Source organism: Stegodyphus dumicola, chromosome 4 (assembly GCF_044657685.1).
Source record: "Stegodyphus dumicola isolate Sdum_Otavi_A_Nest chromosome 4, ASM4465768v1".
NCBI classification, from domain to species: Eukaryota; Metazoa; Arthropoda; class Arachnida; order Araneae; family Eresidae; genus Stegodyphus; species Stegodyphus dumicola.
Genome location: NC_140771.1, coordinates 162,505,203 through 162,531,618, shown reverse-complemented (window position 1 = coordinate 162,531,618; position 26,416 = coordinate 162,505,203). Strand labels below are relative to the sequence as shown.

General features: G+C 32.8%; 1 protein-coding gene across 1 annotated transcript in view; it reads right to left on the bottom strand.

Moving 5' to 3' along the window:
• The window catches only part of LOC118180474 (G kinase-anchoring protein 1-like), a 73,386-nt gene extending 63,851 nt beyond the window's left edge, over positions 1 to 9,535 (bottom strand). Inside the window, exon 1 of the mRNA XM_035349563.2 lies at positions 9,146 to 9,535. Coding sequence (XP_035205454.1) covers positions 9,146 to 9,349 — 204 coding nt within the window. The 5' untranslated portion in view covers positions 9,350 to 9,535. The remainder of the gene's footprint in view (positions 1 to 9,145) is intronic.
• Positions 9,536 to 26,416: the final 16,881 nt, after the last annotated feature.

Here is a 26,416-nt window from a genome sequence, read left to right as displayed (position 1 = left end):
TATCACAGATTGTAAAACTGTTGCCAAAAAATACAAATTATGGACAATACAGGGGTAGAGTAGCCTTTAAGGTACCCCTTGTATTATGGCGAAGTTGTTGTTTGATTTATCACCAAGTTGTTGTTTCATTTATGGTAGCCTGAGTAGTTGAATGTTATGGACACTCTATTGTGACGTAATCAGTTGCATGATTCTGGGAAATTTTGAATCATGGGATGTTTTGTAAGCGTTTTTGTGATGTGTGTTGGTTTGATTCTTTAGACAGTAGAATGGCCAAATGTAGTAAGATTAATTTGAAGTTTCTGTACGATTTGGAGCGACAGGGGAAAAGAGCTTTAATTGACTGGTGTGTAAATGAAGGTTTACTCAGTAGCCATTACTGTCCTGCATGTAGGAAGGATATGCGTCTAGTCGAACGTAAAAAGCGTTTAGATGGATTTTAATGGGTTTGTAGGAAGAAAGGTTCAGATGGTCACTATGTGAAGTGTTCGATCAGAAAGAGTACCTGGTTTGAAAAAAGACATTTGAGTACGATTGATATTTTGATTTTTAAGTGGCTCTGGGTGTACAAAGCGAACTCGAAAATCATGGTAAGTGATTATTTGCTTTTGTTAGAGCTTAAATGTATAACATGTTTTTCCTTTTTTATGTTATTTTATTGTTTGGTTTAAAATGTATTTTATTTAGATTTTTTTTTTTTTTTTTTTTTTTTTTTTGTTTGCCTATATTGTAGAATTTGGTGCTCCTTTGACTTTTTAAGTGAAAATATATCGATGTGTACATGGACAAAGTAAAGGGAGTGCGCAATGCAAGTTTGTGCAATTCTGGGATTTTTTTTTTAAAGTGAAAATAGGTCGATGTATACATGGATAAAATCAAAGGAGTGCGCAATGCCATTTTTTTTGCAATTCGGGGATTTTTTTTAAGTAAAAATAAGTCGATGTGTACATGGATACCAACTTTGTGCAATTGTTTGTCTTGTTATTTTGGCTTTGTGTTGCGGCAATTTTTGGTGCAAAAACGCCGCTTCGCAAGCCAAAATAACGAGTCAAGTATCGGTATCCATGTACCACCAAAAATCAGCAAGTTTCGCCAAAAGGTACCCTAAACTATACTTTTAACGATTATTTTTCAGTATTGAGATCTTAACATGAAAATAAGGGTGTATTAATGGACATAATATGGTCAGCTGAACATGATCAACAAAAAAGCAATAGACTGGAACAATTGCCTGCTGGGAGTTTGTACTCATAGCATTCTCAGAGCTTCCATTAAAATTGGAGAACCTAACAAGAACAGAAATTGACTTCACGAAATGCAAAAACAAAGAAAGCTGAATACTCATTGTTTATTAAATAAAGTTGTCTTTCAGAATTCCACAGGAACAACTGGCGGGATTTTCACTAACTTTCATTTTTTAATTGGATAATACGCAAGTACGCTGTGCCCCGCCCCAAAAAAAGCAGTTCTATATCTCTTGTTCTACTGGGCCAATTGACGAAATTCAACTTGCGTTTTTCATATCTTGAAAGAGCGACTTAGGATATGTATTAGATTTATATATAGCATAGTTATAATATAGGTATTCTGACACAAAATCGGATGTTTTCTAAAATGACATTCCAATTTTTTCCATATTTCAATTCTATGACTCAAATTATACCAAACTGCCAGTTTTGCAAAAAATTACATGAGTAGTTTTGAAAAAATTAGCTCTCAAAATTTTAGCTCCTCAATGCTAATTGAATTTGATATATATTTATTAATATTTCTTTCTTTTAATTAAACTTACTTGATTCCTTCTTCCAAAATTCGAAATTTAGGTTCATTCCAAAAATAAAATTCACCCATTTATTATGATTTATTTTTAAAAAAAAATTTTTAATAATTTTTATAAATTTTTTGAAAAAAATTTGAATTATAACATATAAAATTTTTAACATCATCTTAAAAAAAGTAAATGTATTTCTCAAGTATACTGGCAAAAAATTAGTTTATTCAAAATTTCCTATGATATAAGTGAATTTAAATATTGAAATTTGGCATTTTGGATATTGGTTTGAAATTTGGCATATGCTGTTTGTGGTTAGTCTATATTTTAGGGTGCTCCTTGGATTATTGCCAAGTTGTTTCATTTATCACCAAATTGTTGTTCCATTTATGGTAGCTTGAGTAGTTGAATGTTATGGAAACCCTATTATGACATGATTGTGGTAAATTTGACTGATGGGAAAATATTTGTAATGGTTATTTCTGCATTGGAAATCAGGAAGTACATTGCCTTATTTTGTGCTGTACACTATAAAATCACTGTATGTGATGAGATTAATCTGAAGTTTCTGTACGATTTGGAACGAAGAGAAAAAAACATTAAATGACTGGTGTGTAAATGAAGGTTTACTTAGTAGTCATTATAACTGTTCAGTTTGTACGAAGGAAATGCGTATGGTTGAATGTAAAGATCGTTCAGATGGCTTTGTCGGAAGAAAGGTTCATACAAGAAATGCCACAAACAGACCGGCACTGCAGAGGATATTTTTTACTCTTATTTCTATGAATTTATGTGGTGACGACAGTATGCACATTCGTGTTCAGATTATTTTAGAAAGTTTTTGGATGTTGTTAAGGAATTTTGTTTAGATTATGTTTTTATTGAAGACACAAAAATTTTTAAATATGGTAAGTCGATATTTCCTTTTTATAGTACGTATATGCGATAACATGTATTTCCTTTTTTTATGTTATTTCATTGTGCAATTTAAAAATGCAGTTTATTGAGCTTTAACTGGCTCAAGTTTAAGTTTGTTCAATTTTGGTGACGAGTAACTTTGTTTAAACACTATATCACGTCCTTCATTCACCTAATTTTATTTAAGTGAAAATATATCGATGTGTACACGGACAAAGGGAGTGCACAATGCCAAGTTTGTACAATTCTTTGATTTTTTTAAAGTGAAAATAGATCAACGTGTACATACATGGCCACAGAGCCTGAGTAATTCTTTGATTTGTTACTTTGGTTTTGTGTAGCAGCCATCTTGAAATTGTGTCTTGCTGCCAACTGTTAAGGCGCACATTGGAATATATTTTTACCCTGTTTGTTGCTAAAAAAACATGAAACTGGAAAACAAATTTGCAAAGACGTAAGAATTTGGTGCAAAGATTGGTAGGTAGAACTTTGCCTCGAGCCTTGTTTAGATGTTTATCACACTAAACTTCATTTCTGATAAATATTTTGTAAGTATTTTGCATATTTTATTAGTACAGTCAAAAGTTGTTAATCTGGACTCGTCAGGACTTCGGCGATTCTGGATTATCAATTTTTCCGGATTATAGATCATCAGTTTAAATCTAAGTAGATGGCATGCAGAAATCATAAAATTAAAAATATGAAACCGTAATTTATGAAATAAAGAACAATTATGATCTAAAGGGTATCAAAATTTACAAAAAGAAAAAGCTTAATATTTATTTGTTTACTTTATTAAACATTTCGGCTAATCTTTGGAATATGGTAACAGGTAATCAAAATCGTAAAAACAACCTTGTATTTAGCGTAGGTATAATGAAAAGTGAGTGTGTGTGAGTTTTGAGTTTTTCATTATACCTACGCTAAATACAAGGTTGTTTTTACGATTTTGATTGTCACATTAGCGTGTTTCTCTTCTAGTCTAGTTTGTGCTATCAACCGGCATTTTCGAGAATATTTTACTGTTTATTGTTTTACCACGCGAGTGTTTCATTATACCTACGCTAAATACAAGGTTATTTTTACGATTTTGATTGTCACATTAGCGTGTTTCTCTTCTAGCCTATGGTAACGGATAGTTTGGCGACATTTTGGTAGGCGATAAAGGTTACTACCTAGGACTTTGAGAATAATGTGAGAAGTACTCAGTTCCGATTACGCATTATTTTGTGTGAGGTAAATGAGGGATCATGAGATATGTCGCATGACATTAATGAACGAATTACGGTTCTTTAATCGGATAAAGGGGGAAATCTGGAAAAAATCTGGAAATTTTGTATTTAGCTTTATTCTGTATTGTGTGAAACAGTGTTGGTTAATTTTTGGATCCCATGGCCCTATCTAAAGTGAATTCGAAATGGGTTATGTCTGTTTGGAGGATGAAGGTTTTCAACATCTTGCTGTGAACTTATAAGTATGATTTTAAAGATCCTGAAACAGGCGTACATACGATTGCTTTTTATTTAGCGGATGAAATAAGAAAAGTTTATCCGCCACGTAATCAAGATTCTGAAGAAGATTAGGTAAGTTAGTATTTTTAATTATTTGAGGATATTATTTTTATGCATTGTTCTAAATGCAAGGAGTAAATAAATTAATATGGTATTATTGGAAAATTGTTATTAGCAATGATTTAGTTTAAAGTAATAATTAGGATTGTAAGCTAATTTTTATTAATTTATTATTTATATTTTAAGTAGTGTTTCTTAATTTAATTATATTTTAATTAAATGAGTTTAATTAAAATTATTGATAATGATTTAATTAGTTTAATTAAAATTATTGATATTGATAATGATTAAATGATAGTTTAATTAAAGTTATTTTGTGAATTATATGTTTGTAGCAATTTGGTATATGTTCCAGTGGAAGTAAACGTGCATGGAAATAATTTAAATATTTGACACTAAGTATTTGGAACCATTTTTAATGTTTGCGGTATAAATTCGTTGGTGACGTTTATAATAGATAATTTAGAGGTAAAAGTTTTTGGATATTTTACTTATTTTATACGTGCAAATGTTCATCCTTGGAAAGGGTATATACTTTTTCGCGATCAGGTAATTTCATATAAGTCCTTTTTACCGAATTTAAAGACTCACAAAATTTTCATACATTTTCGTGAAATTTTTCTAATTTATGAGAAAAAAGCAGTGTACATGGATTTAGTAGAGTGTGCGCAATGCCATTTTTGTGCAATTCTGGGATTTTTTTTAAGTAAAAATAAGTCGACGTGTAGATGGTTGAATTATATTTTAATTAAATGATAGTTATTTTGTGAATTATATGTTTGTAGCAATTTGGTATATGTTTCAGTGGAAGTAATCGTACATGGAAATAATTTAAATATTTGGCACTAAGTATTTGTAACCATTTTTTAATGTTTGCGTTATAAATTCGTTGGTGACGTTTATAATAGATAATTTAGAGGTAAAAGTTTTTGGATATTTTATTATTTACATTATTATTATACATTATTTATATTATACATTGAAATGTTCATCCTTGGAAAGGGTATATACTTTTTCGCGATCAGGTAATTTCATATATGTGCTTTTTACCGAGTTTAAAGATTCACAAAATTTTCCTGCATTTTCGTGCAAATTTTTGTAATTTATGAGACAATAGCAGTGTAGATGGATAAAGTCAAGAGTGTGCGCAATGCCATTTTTGTGCAATTCTGGGATTTTTTTTTTAAGTAAAAATAAGTCGACGTGTACATGGTTAATGTGTATGTGCGATTCTGAAAAATGCGGCAAGAAGTTTGCGATTCTGCACTTTTTCCCAATTTTGCAGTTAATATTTGTCATAATTAAGCAGTTTTGTTCCATAAAATTTCTAGCATAAGTGTAATTTGGCTAGCAGATTGTTGGAAAAAGTGTTGAGTAAATAAAAAGAAAAGAAACATATGGCGGCGAAAAAAAAATAGAGGGTTGCTGTAGCAGAGTTTATCGCCAAATTTTCACCAAAAAATCGCCGAGTTACCATAATCCAAAGATTAACCAACATTTCTTTCAATGTAAGTTGTTTAAGTTGCTTCGTTTCATGTGATAATACTTTCTCTTTAATTCTATTAAACAGATATAATTTCTTGTTCAGTTACAAAGTTCCGCTGCTTAAGCCCCATAATTGCTGTGTCAAGAATACTGACTAATTTGTCAATCGAAATTTTTTCGTTTTCAATAACCTCTGTGTCACTTTCTTCACTGTCAGAAGCGAATTATAATGACGAGGAACTTGATTTAAATCATATCAGAGTACATTGAGATGAAATACTACATTTAGTAAGGAATTATAAGAAGAATAAAATAAAAACATCTGCCCTGAAGATAAGGATAGTGCTGACAGATCAACTTCCAATTCATTGCGCGCTGCATCGTTTCCCTTCCCCCGCAGAGCAGTGTGAAATTGATAAACATATTTCGGAATGATTAGATAATCAAAGGATATGCCTTTATCCATTTTTTGCAGCAATTACACTTTCTGTTTAATGGACTTCGAAATATACTTTCACTTTGTAGATCCTTTACATATTAGTAAATATATATCGGAAATTCTATTTGACATAATCGAAAGTTCAAGTTTACTTTTATAAAATTGCTCTAACAGTCTGCAAAAAATAATAAACCGGATCCAATTCAAAGATTAAGGAACAACGCAATCTGCAACATTAACTGAATTAGATAATTTTAGCTTAGCTTATACCGTCCGTTATACATTAAATGCGCATGCGTAAACATAATATGTGCATGTGCAAATGTATTATGTGCATGGGTTTATGCATGTGCAGAAAGTTTGTAGCTTTGAGGTGCGGATTATAGATCATTACGGATTATGGGTGTCCGAATTAACGACTTTTGACTGTATATAGGTTCTACCTTTATTTCATAAAATGAATCATAATTTAACTAAGATTAATTTTCAAAATTTCTTATATATGATTATTCTTCAATTTCAATTTTCCAACAACCTTTTTTTATGATCTAACTCTGTATTGAAAAAACTCTTTTACAAAAAGTTTTGCATATTTTAACTCTAAAATATATATAGATTTGAAATATGTAATAAAAACATGCAATTTCTGAGCCTATTTTGGTAAAAAAAATTATGCAGCAAGAGGGTTAATAACAAAATTTTAAACACTTAAGCAAAATAATAATTAACTGTATTTTACTCCGCTTAGTAAAAGAAGTGGAAATAGACTCTGAATATCAGATATCTAGAACAATACTTGTTCATCAACTATATAAATAAGCTAAAACCTATACTAATAAATAGAGAGCAATCAACGACAGCAGAATATTGAAATGGAATGCCAATAGCTAAAAACACACTACATAGATTAAAATAAATGTCGGTTGATCTTTACAATATGGTAACTGGTAGTTTGGCGACATTTTGGAGGCGATAAAGGTTACTACCTGGGACTTTGGTAATAATGTGAGCAGTACTCAGTTCCGATTACGCATTATTTTGTGTGAGGGAAATGAGAGATCATGGGATATGTCATGTGACATTAATGGACGAATTACGGTTCTTTAATCGGAAAAGGGGGGAAATCGGGAAAAAATCTGGAAATTTTGTATTTGGTTTATTCTGTGTTGTGTGAAACAGTGTTCGTGAATTTTTGGATCCCATGGCCGTAACTAAAGAAAAGTTTATCGGACACGTAATCAAGATTCTGAAGAAGATGAGGTAAGTTAGTATTTTTAATTATTTGAGGATATTATTTTTATGCATTGTTCAAAATGTAAGGTGGAAGTAAAGGAATTTGGTATTATTGGGAAAATTGTTATTAGCAATGATTTAGTTTAAAGTAATTAGGATTGTAAGGTAATTTTTATTAATTTAATGTATGTGCTCATTTATATTTTAAGTAGTGTTTTTTAATTTAATTATATTTTAATTAAATGATAGTTATTTTGTGAATTTTATGTTTGTAGGAATTTGGTATACGTTTCAGTTGAAGTAAACGTGCATGGAAATAATTTAAATATCTGACACAAGTATTTGTAATGCTTGCGGTATGAATTCGTTGGTGACGTGTATAATGTAATAGATGATTTAGAGGTAAAAGTTTTTGGATATTTTATTTATTTTATATGTGGAAATGTTCATATTTGGAAAGGGTAAATACTTTTTCGCGATCAGGTAATTTCATATATGTTCTTTTTACCGGGTTTAAAGATTGAGAAAATTGTCATGTATTTTCGTGAAATTTTTCTAATTTATGATAAAAAAGCAGTGTACATGGATATAGTGAAGAGTGTGCGCAATGCCATTTTTGTGCAATTCTGGGATGTTTTTTTAAGTAAAAATAAGTCGACGTGTACATGGTTTAGTGATATTTTAATTAAATGATAGTTATTTTGTGAATTTTATGTTTGTAGGAATTTGGTATAGGTTTAAGTTGAAGTAAACGTGCATGGAAATAACTTAAATATTTGATACTAAGTATTTGTAATGCTTGCGGTATGAATTCGTTGGTGACGTGTATAATGTAATAGATGATTTAGAGGTAAAAGTTTTTGGATATTTTATTTATTTTATATGTGGAAATGTTCATATTTGGAAAGGGTAAATACTTTTTCGCGATCAGATAATTTCATATATGTTCTTTATACTGGGTTTAAAGATTGAGAAAATTGTCATGTATTTTCGTGAAATTTTTCTAATTTATGAGAAAAAAGCAGCGTACATGGATATAGTGAAGAGTGTGCGCAATGCCATTTTTGTGCAATTCTGGGATTTTTTTTTAAGTAAAAATAAGTCGACGTGTACATGGTTTATGTGTATGTGTTATTTTGAAAAACGCGTAAGGAGTATGGTATTGTGCACGTTTTCCCAATTTTGCAGTGAATATTTGTCATGATTAAGCAGTGTTGGATAAAATTTCTAGCATAAGTGTAATTCGGCTAGTAGATTGTTGGAAGAAGTGTGCAGTAGATAAAAAGAAAAGAAACATGTCTTTACTTCGTGAAGACAAAATGGCGGCGGGAAAAAAAAATAGAGGGTTGCTGTAGGAGAGTTGGTCGTCAAATTTTCGCCAAAAAAACGCCAAGTTACCATAATGTAAAGATCAACCTAAATGTCATTTACACTGTTGTGAAAACCATTTTATATAGTTTCAGAATTTACCCACAAGATAACTAATAAAGAAAAAACGATCAATCAATCAATGCAGTTATTTTTTTTGACAGCTATGCGAATTTTAAGCAATAACAGTACGTTTAGAATATACAATCAATTAAATGTCTTACTTCCAAAAAACACGCATATGTTATATTTTCATACTATTCCATGGAGTGTCAAGTTATGAAGTGTCCCTTGTTATGGAACTATGATTTTAAAATTATTTTAATATGATATTTAAAACATAAGTGAGTAGAAACGTACTTCAGCAACTTCATTTGCGTTCTTCTTCTTTTTCTTAGATTTTGCCTTGTTATCATTCGGTCCAGTTTTCACATTAGCTTTATTTTTACCTAACTGCCCAGCATTATTCACAGCAGATGATGCTGGTTTTTTATTTATGCTCTCAGATACGTCGTCATCTTCCAGTTTCAGTACCGAAAACCGAGAGGCACATGCTACAGCCATTATAAACAAAGTGACACGTCTACTCAGTTAACAATTAATAAACGTGAACACGTTAAAGTCAGAATGACTATGTGAATTTATTTGTTAAACTTCAAATAACGTAAAACAGAAAGTAATCTTTTATATCACCAAAACAAATCCAGTCAGTGCAAACCACATCAATGTTTACAAACGATTAACATGATTCCGATACAATTGTTAATCAATAACCTGAATGCCGATCGCTAAACACTTTTTATGCAATAAAATCCTGAAAATTGCAAAATGGAATGTAATTTAAATATCCATTATTCTTTTTTAATTTGAAAATAAATTTTGAAAATCCCAAATTGATGGTATATGAAAATGCATTGACTCATTTTTTTTTTTTTTTTTTACTTTTATTTTGCGGAATTTATAAAATACACGAGTGAATGAATTTATAAAATACATGAGTGAATGAATTTGCAAAATAAACGAGCGTTTCATTTGTGACAATGCTACAAAAATATATTTCTTTGAGTTTATGTTCGATGATTGAACTTCGTTACAAGTTAAACGTTGAAACCAGACCTTGGTTGAAGTGAAAAAAAAAAAAAAACACCCGTTAGTTGCGAATCTGTCTGATATCTGAGACCCGACGAAGGAGGCTTACCCGGATATTTACCGGCCTCAGGGCAAATACTCTCGACACACGAGTGCTATTGACGAATGAAGGGTTATTGTAATTGGCTATTTATCGCCGTACTGGTTATTTTTTGTTATCATACTTTTACGTATGTTGTAATTGCTATGTGAGGGAAGTTTTTACAAAATATTTACGACTCTTCTCTTTAGTGTTATAGTATAGTAGCAAGAACTTAAGATTATCATTATACATACGCGTGCATTAAAACTAATCAGTCTGCTCAAAAAATGCATTAGATATGTGATTATTATTATTTCTTCGTACATACACAAATAGAAATATATATTTCTGGCATATATGTATATAATATTTGGAGTGTGCAGTAGTTTTTAAAATGCATGAAATCAGATTGAAATCTGTGTTATATTTTATTATCTATTTAATGGAGAGATACTTATTACTTATTTATTACTGAATTAATGGAGAGATACGTTTTATTATATTACGGTTTTATTGTCAAGTGGAGTAATCTTTGAAATATTATAAAAACTGTATAATGGATTGTTTTGCTAAGCAAGTTTTTTCCGAACATTACGCTCTGTTAACTCTTTGTTGAATATGTCCACTGTATTATGAAAAGAAACCTGCATTGTATTAAAAACATATTTCCCTAAAAGATTTAAGGAAGGCAATTATTATTCATTTTCTGAAATATTTGTTTTTATATATTATGTAATGAATGTGGAATTTTTATGATTGCAACCTTTGAAATCAATCAAAAATAAATATTTAGGTCAAAAGAATTGTGTATGTAAAAAAACTTGTCCACATATATATTTTCATGTTAACAGAATTTGTTTTTATATATAATGAACAATTATGTCAGAGTTCATCAATGCAGAGATTCCGTGTTGATTTCTACAATATTTGTCCTTACAATCGTAAAACTGCATATTTGCAAAAAGTATAGATATATTTTCTTTGAAAATAAAAGTAAGACTGTTAAGTAGTGTCTTAGATATCAATTGTTTTATCTTTATTTACAAATTAGGGCATAATCGGCAGATTACTGAGAAAATTTAGATGACTAAAAACTAAGGAATTTTGAATGCGAGAATGTTAGATAATTTTAGAATACAGATTTTATTGCTTATTACTATATTTAACTACACTACTTATTGCAGCTTATGTAAAATTTACTGTTTCTGTTTAAAAAGTTGTTCTTTTTTACATCTTTTCACTTTTATGAAGAAAGTTGGAAAGCAGAATTATGGTGCAACATTTATTTCATATAATGCCTGCAGAAAAGTAGGACCAATTATGATGTAACAGGAAAAACAAGGAAACCAACAATTTTAAGGAAGTATCTGCAGATGTCAATTTTAACAGCTAGGTATATTATCCTAAACATTAGTCAAGGTGTAACAAATTTTTAACTTTTTGACCCATTTGGGCACCTAAATTATAGACATAGTGATCTTATAGATTAAAATAATTAGATATTAATAAGTGGTCTTCAACCTGTCTCCTATATCTTGCACAACCAGATATTTCACAACTCACTTTACATTTTCACTGCCATCTCCTTTACTGTTTCCAATGGACTCATTTTTTTACACCGAATATACATGTACTTCTATCTACATAATCTATGTAGTCATCATATGATTGTTTCTTTTATTTATGTTTTATTTCTTTAGAAATTGATATGATTTTAAAAAAGGACAGCATTTATATTATAAGAAAATGATTTAATGAAAGTGATCCTTTTCTTTTTACAATGAAAAAGAGGACAAAAAGCGAACAAAGCAGGACATTTGCATCTTCACAAAACTTTTTTAAAGCAGTCACGCGAACCGTAAAACGACTAAAGTACAAATAAATTGTTATTATTACTTCTACATCAATTGGCATGGCAGATGATGCCATGTTTATTGCATTTGACAAAATATGTGTATTACAACCTATGCCTAGTGTTTTCTTTTAGAGTAAATCTGGTAATTTTTCATAGACATTATTTACACCTTTTGCATCTTTTCCCACCAAAATTTGTATTTGTATTATCTGCTGTTAGTGCAACAACTTTATATTTCAAATTGTTTTCATTTATTACTCTGTATAGATGGTTCACCAAAATTTCTTCGCCCTCAATAGACTTTAAATTAAAAAAATTTATGTGAGCGCCCTTGTTAACATTATAATATCTTACTAGTATTGGATACAATTTTGTTTCATTATGATTCGATGCCTCGGATAAAACTGTTACAAATACTGCATTTTTCAAGTCTTCTGCAAGTATATTGTCACAATTATTATACTCAGAGTATAATAATTATACAGTGAAAGGAAATTTGTATTTGCATCAGATGTAAATGCGAACTATAATATTATAGACACATTAAAATAAAGAAAGTAAAGTGCGCAAAAGTGTGAGGGTGCATGACAAGTGTGGCTGCATGATGTTTTGATATGCCCAGAATGTGCTGTCTGTGCATTTTATAATCATGTTTTTTCGAACTGCATTATCACATGACCATTGACGTGTAACATTTCGAAGCAGCATATTTAACTAATACAGAGATAAACAGATTAGTTGTAAAATATTGAAAAGGAAGACAGTTGGGAGGACACTTCTTGAAGAAGGACAGAGTCTACCAAAGGAGGACAATTGGTCTCCTTGCATGGTGGTTTGCATGTAACATTCTTTTCATTGTTACCTCCTGGGGCATAGCTAGAGGGGAGTGAGGGTAGACATATGTCCCTTGGCCCCCTCCCAAAGGGAAGCAAACTGATGTTACTAAATTTTAAAATTAAATATTTTCCGTTCTTAGCAAACAAAAGGGGGTGCGAAAACTTCAGCTGGGCACTGAAAACATTACCTATGACTTTGGTTACATTATCAGCTTTAAGATTTTCCCCAGGCAGATTATTATAATTTTCATACTGTCTTCGGACTACTTGTAAGACATTTTAGCTCTGTGTATTCCTAAGCAGATTTCATTTGTGATAAAATTTTCGTGGTGAATCATTTCCATAAGTTTCTTCAGAGTATCAGGTATGAGTCAGCATTTCAGACATTAGCATCTGAAACACAAGCACAGAAGCTAACCATACAGAAATAAATGCCAATGATGATTTAATAGCTGTCCTTTTTTTAAAAAAAAGGATTCTATATAATATCCTTTAATAAAGGTTAGTTTTTCTATATAAATTCACCTTAGTTGCTTCATTACTTTTTACCATTTTTTCTTATTAAAGATTTTACAGCAGTGCTGTCCTTTTGTAAAGTGGAGATCTGTATTAAATTTAGATTTTTTTAGATATGTACTGTTAAATATAATTTAACAGAAATTCAATTATCCTTCATCCTCTCAACATCAGTTTTTACTATTCACTTATATATTCTGATGGACAGAATGAAACCCCCAAAAGGCGAAAAATAAAAATAAGTAATAATAAAAAAAGGATTTAAAATAAACCATATTGTGATAAATATGATTATTTTGTCATTTTATTTATAATAAAGGAATAAAATACTGTTTTAAAAACAAAACAGACTACGGTATGAAATTACATAGAAAAAATTTCCATAAAAAATGACAAATGGTCAAATCAATAGTCATGTTTTTCCTGAATATATAAACCTTCATACCCAGCATATAAAATTTTAATAGAAATTTCTATCCAGCAGTAAGAAATAGTATTGACCTAAAATGGCGAGGATGAGTCATGTTAAAGATGTTTGATATTTATTGTATTTTGTGTAACGATTGTAAGTTATATATTTCTTAAATGCAACTTATATAGTAAGAGCTTGCTTTTGTTTGCATAAAGGCACAAATCCACATACTATTGGACGTACATCCATTTTGATGTTTTCAATGTAAGCAAAAATACCAATCTGCAGTTTGAAAAATTAATCTGGCTATTTAATTATGATCTGTACATTACTTATAATAAGTATAACAAAAGTTAACATATAACATGAAATTTTATTATTGTACAAAATCTTTGGTAAAACAATTTTGGAAACTTCTGAAAGTTAACAGTAATTCTGAGAACATAAAAAAGCTTTATTATTGAGCATTAATAATATGTAGTTATTTTCTTGTTTGAGCAATCTAAAAGCTATTAAAAGAAACAGAAATTGAAAAATCATCAGGAATCATTATATGGTCATCTTAGGGAGATTTCATTGCATTTAATATAACTTATGTAATAGTTTACTATTTATATATGTATATGTGCTATTTCATCACTGTGTGGTAACATAAGTTGTTAATAACAATTATTAAATGCAGTGGTTTGTGAAATGGGCAGAAGTTTTGATTTTACTGCTTACTTATTTATAATTATTGATAATTTTTAACAGTTACAGTGAAATCATTGGGGCAACCACTTCCTGAAAATAAGTAATGTTTCTAATATCATAAATCAAACTTCACAGAATTCATTTTTAAATATTAAACTTTAAATATCTCTATAAGATGATGGATTCCATGAAAGATAAGAGCCATGGATGCCCTTCTTGCAGAGATTTCACTGTGTAGATATTTAGTTATTGCTATTTCATTACTCATTATTTGCTTCTGCTCTCTCACATAAACTATATGCATGATGCTTAAAAGATTTTCAGAAATATGTTTAATAAAAATTTATAATTTTAATCTAATATTATATATTATTAAATTTTTTCACATTTCAGAAATGTTTAATATGGAATTTTTATTTACTTTCTCAAGGGGGGAAAAAACTTAGCATCATGATGTGTTAATGAAATAAACATCCTGAATTTTTTATTCATACATAATTTGTCAATGCATGATCTCAATGCAAGTTCTCAGATTTCATATTTAAAAATTATGGAAATTTTTAACTTTTTTTAAAATAAAAATTCTTGTTTTTAATGTAATGAATCTCATTGCTAATGTTGGAAATAAAGATAAAATTGTACCTAACAGGTGGGAGATTTCACTGATATGAAGTTATGGCATTAAAAAATTATTCCTGTTAGCATAGAGCTTCTGATAATAGTATTCAGACTTACTAATACTATTTCTAATATCTAATAGTTTGAAAAGACAATAGAACTTTGTTAATTCAAAATTTGTGATAATTTAAATTTAGATATCTCTTTCCCTGATGAGTTGTTTTAAAAATGGATATTAACTTTTCTTCATAAATCAAACATAACTTTGATAATTCAAAATTTGTGATAATTTAAATTCCTCTTTCCCTGATGAGTTTGTAGAGGCATTAAGTTATTTTAAAACAGGAGACATGAAAAATGAGCAATGCCCTCGCCGGGAATCGAACCACGGACCTCTCGAATACCCGCCAAGCATGCAGACCACTACACCACGAAGGCACACTAAGAAGCTGGGAGAAATACGTTGTATACTCCACCTTTTAAAGGGCACTGGGGATTAAGGGATCCAATCGCCAAATTCTGATGGTGGAGAATCGTCATCAGCCATCATTTTTAGTTCAGGCGGCACTGTAGAGATATTGTTTTGTTTTTTTTTTTTATGCAGGAGAAGTAAAACATTAGCGACGCCTTCACAGGGACCTCTGGAATACATGCCCAGCGTGCTGACCACTACACTACGAAAGCATGCTAGGAAGCTGGGAGAATTACCTTATACACTTCCCCTTTTAAAGGGTGACTGAGGTTTTATGGGACCCACTCGCCAAATCCTGGGTGTGGAGAATCATCATCCACCACTCTTTTAGTTTGAGCGCCACTTTAGAGACATTATGTATTTTTTTGGAAGCAGAAAAGATGAAAAATGAGCAATGCTCTCGCCGGGAATCCAACCACGGACGTCTGGAATACGCGCCCGGTGTGTAGACCATTACATCATGAAAGCATGCCAAGAAAGTCGGAGAAATACCTTAAAAGTTTTATCAAAAATGGATACTAACTTTTCTTAATAAGTCAAATTTCCTTGGGTGCTGTAATGAAAATTTCAATCAAATTTTCAATTTACTCAAAATTCAGAATTTTGAGTAAGTTTATTTTTCCCCCTACTTTTTCCTATTTATCCTAAATTCATAGAAGTTGTTCTAACTTCTCAGGAGATTCTAATCGATTGAAACCTGGAATGTTAACAAATATGTAGAAGTCTTCGGTAAAAAGTGAACTTCCCCTTTTCGTCCTGACAACCAACTAAAATATTGTAACATGAATACAAGCCAGTATCTCAAAAATCCTCCACTAAAGCATCCCTTCCATTAGCAGATGTCTCTTACATACTTTAAGTTAAATGAAACACTTCGAAAAACTTAAATTACCTTGGTATGTAATTTAAGTTTTTCGAAGGCAGTGTTTCGTAAATATTCAAATTTTTTACACATAACAGTAATATTTGTAATAAATATTTAGAGATATCATGTATCATACAGCATTATTTATTAGGAAAGAACACAATTCTTGGTGTAAGGATGCTAGCATATGAGAACACTGCAGCTTGGTTTCTTGATCAATGCTATATCTTTTGGTACCTCTAAATTTTAATAGTAAATTATTAGTGCTATGTAACTCTTGATCACCTTGGCATTAATTAAATCACACTGTTTCCTTTGCTTGGTCCTAATACTTATATAATGTGCCGTATATAATTTCAGAAAAAAATCCAAGCTGTTGTCAAACTGAAATGAGAAGCAATGATATAAGAAGCATGATTGCCAGTGCCCGACTTAGCCTAAATGGGGACTTTACCAAAAACTTTTTTGGGACCCTCCTATGCTTTACTGCTTCAGTAATAGACATGCGAACTTTTTAGATATATTTAAATTTTTATAGTAATAAACTTTCTAGTCGATTAAGAGCCCTTCTGTGTTGTGGGGGCCTGGGGCAACTGCCCCGTATGCCCTTGCCTTAGTCAGGATCTGATGATTACATAACCTACAAAGTACATATTTGAGGACTATATTTCCCACCTATTTGAATCCCTACTGTCATACTTTGCTTTCTTCCTTGAAATTGGAATTACACTGCTAGCTGCTAAACTTACTATACCATGACTGTGGCATGCAACAAATGTCAAATTTGCCTAAAGTACTACATGGTGGGATGTGCAAATAGTTAATGGTCAGCATTCTAGCGCATGCACACAAAGCAGGTATGAATAACATCTGCATTGTGTATAATTGTAAAGTCACACCGCGATTTTCATTTAGAAATCGCAACTGAACATCGGTCGTTTGAGTATTACACCTACATATTATAAACGAAAAACTCCTACCAGCACCTGTCAGAAAACGACTGCTCCAGGATTGGAGGGTTTATCGGTTCACTAGCGCCTAGAGGACAGCCATATCTTTTCGTCTCGACTTTTGCGGGATTGTACAATCGCTTCACGTGCCCTGAGTCAGGAATTTGGCTCCTCATGTTCAGGACTACAAGTGTCTGCACAGACTGCGCTATGACGTCTGCAGCACCACGAACTGTTAGGACTGCGACCGTTATTGCAGTTTTCAATTGGTGACGCAGCAGAGACAGGCGTACATACCAGTAGATTGACGAACGACGATATTGGACACAAGAGTACCACCACATCCTCTTTGTAGAGGTTCTGCTTCAACATCATGATGAAATTCGGTTCTGCGTCAGCCATCATGATGGACGTATCCATATGTGGAAGTGTAGCAATTTTAACACCCAAAAGCAGAGTACTTTAACCATCAGCTGTGTGCATTTAGAAAAATTATATAATCATCATGAAACATGCAAGAGGAATGAGAATACAGAAATGAAAATACGATGGAAGCCTATGAGTATACTCTTAGTCACCATGCATGATTGGTTTCAAATTGATTGAAGAGCATACTTCGGAACACAAACTACACTCTTTTGCAAAAAATCCAAGCACCATGAAGGAAGTGGTTGTTTTTGATGAAATTGAATATATGTATAACTCATACACAGGTAATAAACTGATTAAGAGGTCAAGGTTATAGTACCTGTTCATGGTTCACAATCACCCATTGAGTGTTCAAGTTAGTAGTTGGTCGAACCTCCTCTGGCGACAATGCATGTTTGAATTTGTCGAGGCAAGCAATGGTAGAGGTTCCTATTGTCATCCTGCGACACATTCTGCCAAGCATTCATCAGTTGTCGCTCCAGATCTGCGATATTTTGTTCTGCCCGAATCTGGCGGCCTACCATGCCATAAAGATTAAAATAGATCCGACCCGGCAATAAGCCATACAGTATTGAATGCTGTGACACCAAAGGGTGTCTAAAAACTATTTAGCGATCACTCAGCCCGAGTCAGACCTTGGTAGTATCATTACGAATTCCTACCGCGCCTGAGCGCGCACTGAACAGAACGGTGCTTCTAGTCCTGTGAAGGCCGCTAATTTTCTCCATATTCCACTCCCAATGTATGCGCAGAATAAGTGAGCAGCGTGGGGGAGGTCAGGTCCGATTAACCCGCATAAGTAGAGCAGCCAACTCATGCATTGCCACCTCTTCCCTATGTCAACGAAGGGCCCATGGAGAGGGACTGATAAACATGGCCCAAGAGCCCTAAAAGTGAACTCCTGACGATTGAAAAAAAGACAACTGTAAAAGAGACAACTATTCACTGACGGCAATGAAATTATGCTCTCGGAAATATCTCTCTGCAGTACAGTGTTTTCATTGATAAGTCTGAAAACAGCTATTAGCACTACAGCTTACCACAATATCGCTGCCGATCACATTCACTCAGGACCAGGATCAGAGCCCGTGCAGCCGTACCGGGCGGTAGCACTTAGGGAAGACAAATTTTTTAGAATTTAGGGCAGCACTGGGTGGCAGAAGTTAAGACAGTAAAGACTGCACCGTGCGGCAAAGAACCTACCATTGGCCCTGCGTACACTCCTTCATTGATGCTATTCCACCAGATGCTAATGTTAACTTTCAAGAGAATGATAGTCACCGTGCATAATTGATCTCATATTGGCTGAAGAGCATATTTCGGAACATAAATAGTTTCCGTGCCAACTCAATTCCTTGGTTTCATTCCCATAAGCACTTTCAGAAACAAAATTGAAACATAATTTCAAAACTTGCTGACAAGAGTTTTTAATTGTTGATCAGGTTTATGCGCGTTGTCAAATGGTTGTAACTGTCGTCCTAACACGCCTTATGCATACATATCACTTTTTGGAAAAAAAAAATGAAGATCTGGCAAGCAAAAGGGAGGTTGTAATATTAAACAGACATTCCTTGGAGGCATTGGCCGCATGCAGCTGGCTATTGTCTTGCTCAAGGATGATCGCTGACGAACGCCATAGTTTTGGCAATACAGAAGTTGGCAGGATCTTGTCCATAAATTATTGGGCTGCGAAAGATCAGTAAAAATTTGGTTATTATAGAATTTGGCTGCCTAGATAATAATGCCAGTATATACAGAGCTATGGTTGTTTTACGTTGACAAAGGGTACACAGCTCACTCAGACTTCTATGCTGAATTAAGGTAAGCCAATCTTCTTTCACGTATGAATCCCAAGCTAACGAAAATCATAATTCATCGCAGAACATGATCCAGTTCTAACCCGATACATTCGAAAATTATCAGCCGCAACACCAGAATAAACGTTGCTCTCAATGCCCCCTCTCCGGGGATCTACGTCGAAAAATCGGTAAGCTACTGTCTAAGATCTATACATAGGCAGTTTCGGCCACGTATAATCAGTCTTTACAGGACTAGAACATACGTTCATTCAGAGGATGGTTCAGGACCTGCAGGGACCATATGGCACTGTCTTGTCTGCCTATTGACTGTAGGTCGCAACATGATTAGATATGAGGCGTTTTCATTGGGTCATTGGCTCTTCGGTCCTCTGGTGCACTTAGTAGATGGAACAACACATCAAATATAATCATTGCAACCGGACTGGTACCCAGTTGGAACTTTTATTGACTGAGCATTATCGTTCGTACAATGTTATATATATAAAGCCCGTAGGGAGTTACGTCTGCCTGAATGGTCTCCTGCAGATCTGAGGATTTTTTCTGAAAGTTAATCCAGGGCAGGAGTTCATCTCCAGTGTTCTATTCTGCTCTCCATGCCTAGGAGTTATGGATATTGCAACAGATGCTGAAAATTCAAACCACCTTTCCTTACAACAGTGTTTTTTAAAACTACACGTCTAGAGTATGTAGGTAAGTGATGCTGAATGGTAGAAGCTTTCAACTAATTTGCAGTAACTCTTGCTATCCCACAATCCTTCCCAGAAACTGCCATTCTAGCTCTGCGTCTGTTCTTTTGGTGATTCTGAATGCCTTATTGTAATACTTAGTAACAATATAGTTCTAATTGTATTACACTCTTGTCAGAATTCTGGTTCTCAGGTCAGACGATGCATCAGTAAGATCAGTCCGTTCCCATGAAAGTGGTAATGCAGTCGCTGTCGAATTTATTCATTTGGATTATATTGAGTATTTGGATACATTCTCATTAGCTAATGCAAACAAAACTGTGAAATAAGTAGTCAAAGTTATAGAACGTTGACACGTTAGTCGATATGCTTAACTGAATAAACCTTGCTCAGGCAGTTTTAAGTAAGACAAGAGAAGGCTTATATAAGCACACTGCTTTTTTCGGGAAATGAGCTTGTCTTCACCTACACTGCTGGCCATTAAAATTGCAACACTAGGAAGAAATGATGTGACGAACAGTAAAAGCACGTGAAAGGAAGAAGAGATTTGGTATGCAAATGGATTAGAATTTAAGCGCATGCAGGAGGGAGAAAAGACATCTGACGTATTGCATAAAAAATGTTGTATAGTGGATTTCTCATTCAAAACGTGCTTTGTACGGCCAGAGTTTTCTCAGAATATAGTGTTATGCCTCAAATATTAAGACGAAATTCTTACCAGCAAGAGTCGGAATTCGGTAGAGGCAGGATTGTTTCCCATAGAGAGTGTGGATTATCGTTCCGCGATATCGCCCGTCGCACTTGTCGACATCCAATCACTGTCATGTGAATATATAATGAATGGGTTGCTGAGGGCCATACTGAACGACATGCAGGATCTCAATGCTGTCTCCTGACTAACGCTCGAGAGGACAGACATATTGTGATGTTAGCCTTTGAAAAAACCGCACAAACACATAACAAACCATTAGTTAGGAAATGTGTATGTTTGTAGTACGCCGAGTATCCGCTCGTACGGTGCTTCGACGTTTGCAGCAGAGCAGTGCTTAAATTGCACCGGAGCCCAGCTCTGATACTTCTCAATTTTGAAGATAAATTACAATTCTAGCCGGAGTGCACCGGAGCCCTAAATAAGAAGCCTGCGGCAATTCTTTTATATAACTGAATAACAATTTCCGTAGAAATTTTAACTCGAAAATTTTATTTTTAGCAATAAAATTATATTAAAAATCGCTTATGACATTTTAATTTGTTGCTTTACATTTATTTTAGTTTTAATTATTTCAATAAATAATAATTAATTATCTAATAATTATCAATTAAATTATAATCAATTATATAATAATTGTTAATTGAATAAAATCTATAAACTTTAATTAAATAGCTATTAATTAATTTGATTATAATTAACTGTTTAATTTAAAAATTATTAATGAGTTTAATAGTCATTTAATTTATTTATTTACTTTTATTGCTCTTTGCTGGCGGTCTTCCATAAGGCTCCGGCATTTATAATTTTAAAATTTAAGTCCTGCAGCGGAGTGAACTATCAACACGATGACCACTACTTTGGCTTCCCTTGAAAATGCAGCATAGAGAGAAACGGTGATTCTGGTGCACCAAACGACAAAGCTGGATAAAAGAATGTCACAATGTTGTCTTTTCAGACATGTCCCTGTTCAGCGTGCGATATTCTGATGGCCGTGTATGTGTCTGGAGGCAGCGAGGAGACTGCACGTCGTATGCCATACAGTTTACGTGCAATAAATATCTTTTTTGTATTTGCTTTTCTTCACGGTGTTGCTATTTTAATGGCCAACAGTGTACTACTGAAGTGTTCCTAACCGAAACATGTTTCGTTGAAAACTGCGTCTCGCCTAGCTAGCGAGATAATTTTATACTTAAATGAAAATATTTCGTTTGAAGCACTGTTTCTCGTTTGATTTCTCCAAAGAACCGGTTTTCGTATAAGTCAACTGATCAAACAATAATTATATATTCGACGTTGTATGCATAGACGTTCTTTCTGCACCTTCCCATGCATTGACTGTATTCTCAAATTGCACATTAATTCTTCTAACACTACATTTCCTGAATGTTTATGCCAGCCCAGAAATTTTATGAGTCATTCATTTTAAGTAATATAGTCTGCTTCTTATTCGATCTATTATTTTTCTTCCAGTATTTTTTAAATTGCTAATTCTTCATCGATTTAATACATAATCGATTTAATACTGTTGATTTATGTCATAGTGAATGAACTTCATTGTGTTTTTCTGTGATTACATTTCGCTTATTTTGTGACATTGCATCTCCTTTTTTTGCCAGAAGCAATGAACTGTTTGTGTTTTCTGAAATATAAATCCTAGATAATTCATTGCTATGCAGCAACTTGATCAATATGGTTCAGAACCGACTCACTTGTGCCAAGATTCAAATTTCAAATAAGCTATTTTTTACTGTTATGCTTAAGCACATTAACGACACTTGAAATCTGTCAGTCCAAAAGTGCTCTGATGTGGATGATAGAAAGGAAACAAAAGGTGTAAACCACAGGAATCTGTCTTTTCGGGTTTTATGTATTGAATCTAAGAAATAATTACCTATACTGCTGCAACATAAACACCACAAGTAACAGGTATAAAGTTGCACTATTATGATTATTCAAGATCTTTCCGCATGTAAAGACTCAGAATAAGTTAACACCACACTTATTGATATGTATAATATAAGCAAATGATAATCTCCTTTTCATCGAGTTAGAATGTCATACAATAAACAGTCCATGTTTAAAAGCATCTAGCTAATTTCCTGGTCTTAATCCCATATCAAGTAGAGTTAAACCTGACTTATGCAACTTGAAGTTACATGTTTTTTTAAATCATTTTTTAAACTCCAATATATGCATACAACCAATGATTGCATAAGAACTCTGATGGACAAGTGGTATAAGCAATGTACTAACTTACATTTCACAAAAATTTAGACCAGATTTTATGACAGCAATATAACTAAGAATGCTTTAGATGTATGGAAAAAATTTAATGTTGTAAAGAGCAAAATTATTTTGTTTCCCAGTTGCTTAATGATTTCACTCCTATAGGTACATATGCCAGTATTGGGCTCAAACACTACTCCTGCATATACATGCAGGAGCAATGTCTACATGAGAGTGGAGTAGGTCAAACACTACTCCTGCATGTATATTTAGTTTATTAAATGAAAACTTTAGTTATCTTCACTTTTTAAAGTGTATTATGTAAATATAAATAAATATATATATATTCAGAAACAGGTTTGAAACATATTCACATAGATATTTTTTTATATGTACATATACAGTATTCTTTATTAGTTCAAAACTGAACTTCACAATATCATCTTCTAAGACACAGGTTCCCAAACTTTTCCATGTCTAGCAGTTCTAAAAAAATTATATTCTTGCAGCCCCTAACAAAGTTTCTAGGGAGGGTGAGGAAAAAGAAAACAGTTATGTAATCAAATTTTAATAATAAACAAAAAAAAAAAAACATGAAACTAAAAAAATATTACAAAATTTAATATTTGCATAAATTTTTCAAAACAATAATTAATAACTATTTCTGTTCCTCTGTATTGGATATTTTTTTCCAAATTGTGGCACTTTATTGTTAATAGCAATTCACATATCTGCTTGTGCATCCAAGTGATTTCTGAATTTTGTTTCGATTGACAAAAGAGCATACTTCACAAAGAATTCCTTCACATGCAGAAAGGCATCTTTTTCTTTTGTGATTGTTTTCATGTCTTCACAGAACAAGACATCTTCCATTATAGCAACACTATGCTGTAGCACCCAGACAGGATAGTAGTTAATGACGCTGCCTATCATACCAAAAGGTTCGAGTTCAAATCCCAAAGAAGGCATGGATGTTGTAATGTAAGTGTGTAATGGTTGTTTAGCAAGGAGCACTAAAAGCAGAAGGTGAGGCGAAATCCTTGAGAGGTTGGTGATAGGAGACTTTCTGACCACATTCAGAGCATTCTTCTTCAAAATTCCATTTTGGTGGAAGCTTAGTACTTAGCAAGGCCCAGCAATACCTAAAGTACCCACTTAGATATACAGGTGCTGGTTTTCCTTCAATCTGTCAGGTACTAAAACAAGCTTATTTTTGTTGCCCATCAGTTATTATGAAGGGACAAACAAACATAAGCTTGATTTAGGTAATTCTGATTATAGATGCTAAAATATACATTATGAACATAAACTCTTTAGAACAAAACAATTTCAATAAATATCTATTTGATTTGAATACATTCAAACATCATATATACTAATATTTTCAGATTTTTTACCATACAATGTTTACAAGAGAAAGATTTGGGATACAATTACAAATTATTATTATTTTACAAATCTCTGAAAGCTTTTTATCAGTTTCAAAATTATTTGAATGAAACTATTTTGAATTTACTTAAAAAGTCATATTTTCATCCTTTAACTGAGATGCTCGCATGTATGTATTCTGACTCAACACAAATTCAAACATTAAAATAAAAATAACATCAAAAACATATATTATACAATTTAATTCAATCTAATACATTATTACTAGATGTAAATTAAAGAGTATAAAATTTTAAAATACATATGCAAAATCTGATGTGCACATCACATTACTTATTAAATTATACAAAAACTGCAGATTTTGAAATTTAAAACACTGCTCAGTCTTTGTCACATGGGAGTCAAACTTCTCATAATTTCATTTTTTATAATGAGTATAAAAATGTCCCAGATATTTTTGCAGACATAAGGAAGCTGGAGATCGCATTAAAATAGATTTCGTTATTTGTCAAAAATAATTTTTAAAAAAAAGTTTTACATCGCCAAAACACAACTATTTTCATCATTTAAAGCATTTCAATGATAATTGGGAGTATAGACTAGGGCCAATGATTGTGAAAATTAAGGCTAGGTAAAGGTGTGTGTGTGTATATATACACATTTGGTTCTAGCAATTACAATAAAAAGAGAGATGCACAACTATAGCAGTCCCATTTACAACAAACATTCTACGACTAATCTTTTTTAGTTATGTGAGATAAATACATATGTATGTACAGACATCATTGAAAAAATTCCTTTTAGAAAAGAAGTCGTTTATTCTGTGCGTATATACAGATGTTATGCAAAATTATGCATGACTGTTTGTCAGGAAATGCTCCAACGGTTGAATGTTGATCTGAACCTTCTAGAGAAAAAGGTGACTGGTGATGAGACCTGGGTCTACAAGTACGATCCTGAGTCGAAGTGTCAAAGCTCAAAATAACACACTGCTTCCTCTCCGAAGCCCAAGAAAGCTCGCATGAGCAAGTCGCGTGTGAAGTGCATGCTGATTGTTTTTTTAATCGTGAAGGAATGATTCACAAGGGTTTGTTGCTCGTGGACAGACTGTCACAGGTGACTTTTACGTTGGAGTGCTCCGCCACTTGAGGGATCGAGTCCGCCCGGCGTCTGGATTCTGCACCACGACAATGTTTGGGTCAAGTTCAATGTGATAACACTGACGCAGCCACCCTACAGTCCCGACTTGGCTCCAAGTGACTTTTTCCTCTTTTCCCGAATCAAGACAGTCCTAAAAGGAAAGCGATTCGACCCCATCCAACAGGCTTCGACGAGAGCCCTTGACAGCATGACACTCGAGGCCTTCCAGAAGGGCTATGAACAGTGGAAGGCGTGCTGTGTTGATGCTGAAGTATTATATTTTGAAGAATTTTAGTCCACTGTATTTAAATGTCCAATAAATTTCTATTTTGAGGTAAGTCTTTAAACTTTTGATTCACACCCTGTATAATGATTGCATTACATTAAGATATATATATGTTTCTTACTTTGACCTAAGTGGGTCATCAGCAGAAAACTGAATATTGAACTGAGCTGCCCAATATTCAGCTGGGACCAATCCATTAAAATGGATTCCCACATGCCAGCTCTAACAACATTTTTCAGTCCCTTTATCTGAAAATGTGTTTGGTTACTTGATAAAAGCTCTAATTTATTGTCCTTGGAAAGTTAGAAACAATATCTCACCTAAACTGACAACACTGTTCAATATTTTGAGTGAAACGTTTTCGCCCTACATGAATCCAACCATTAGGATCTGGAGGAGCTGATTTCCTGAAAGATGGAGGAAACATATCTTGTTTACCGTTGTACAAAAAGAAATGGTTGATCTTTACATTATGGTAACTTGGCGATTTTTTGGCGAAAATTTGGCAACTAACTCTCCTACAGCAACCCAACTTAAAATTTTTTTTCCCCGCCG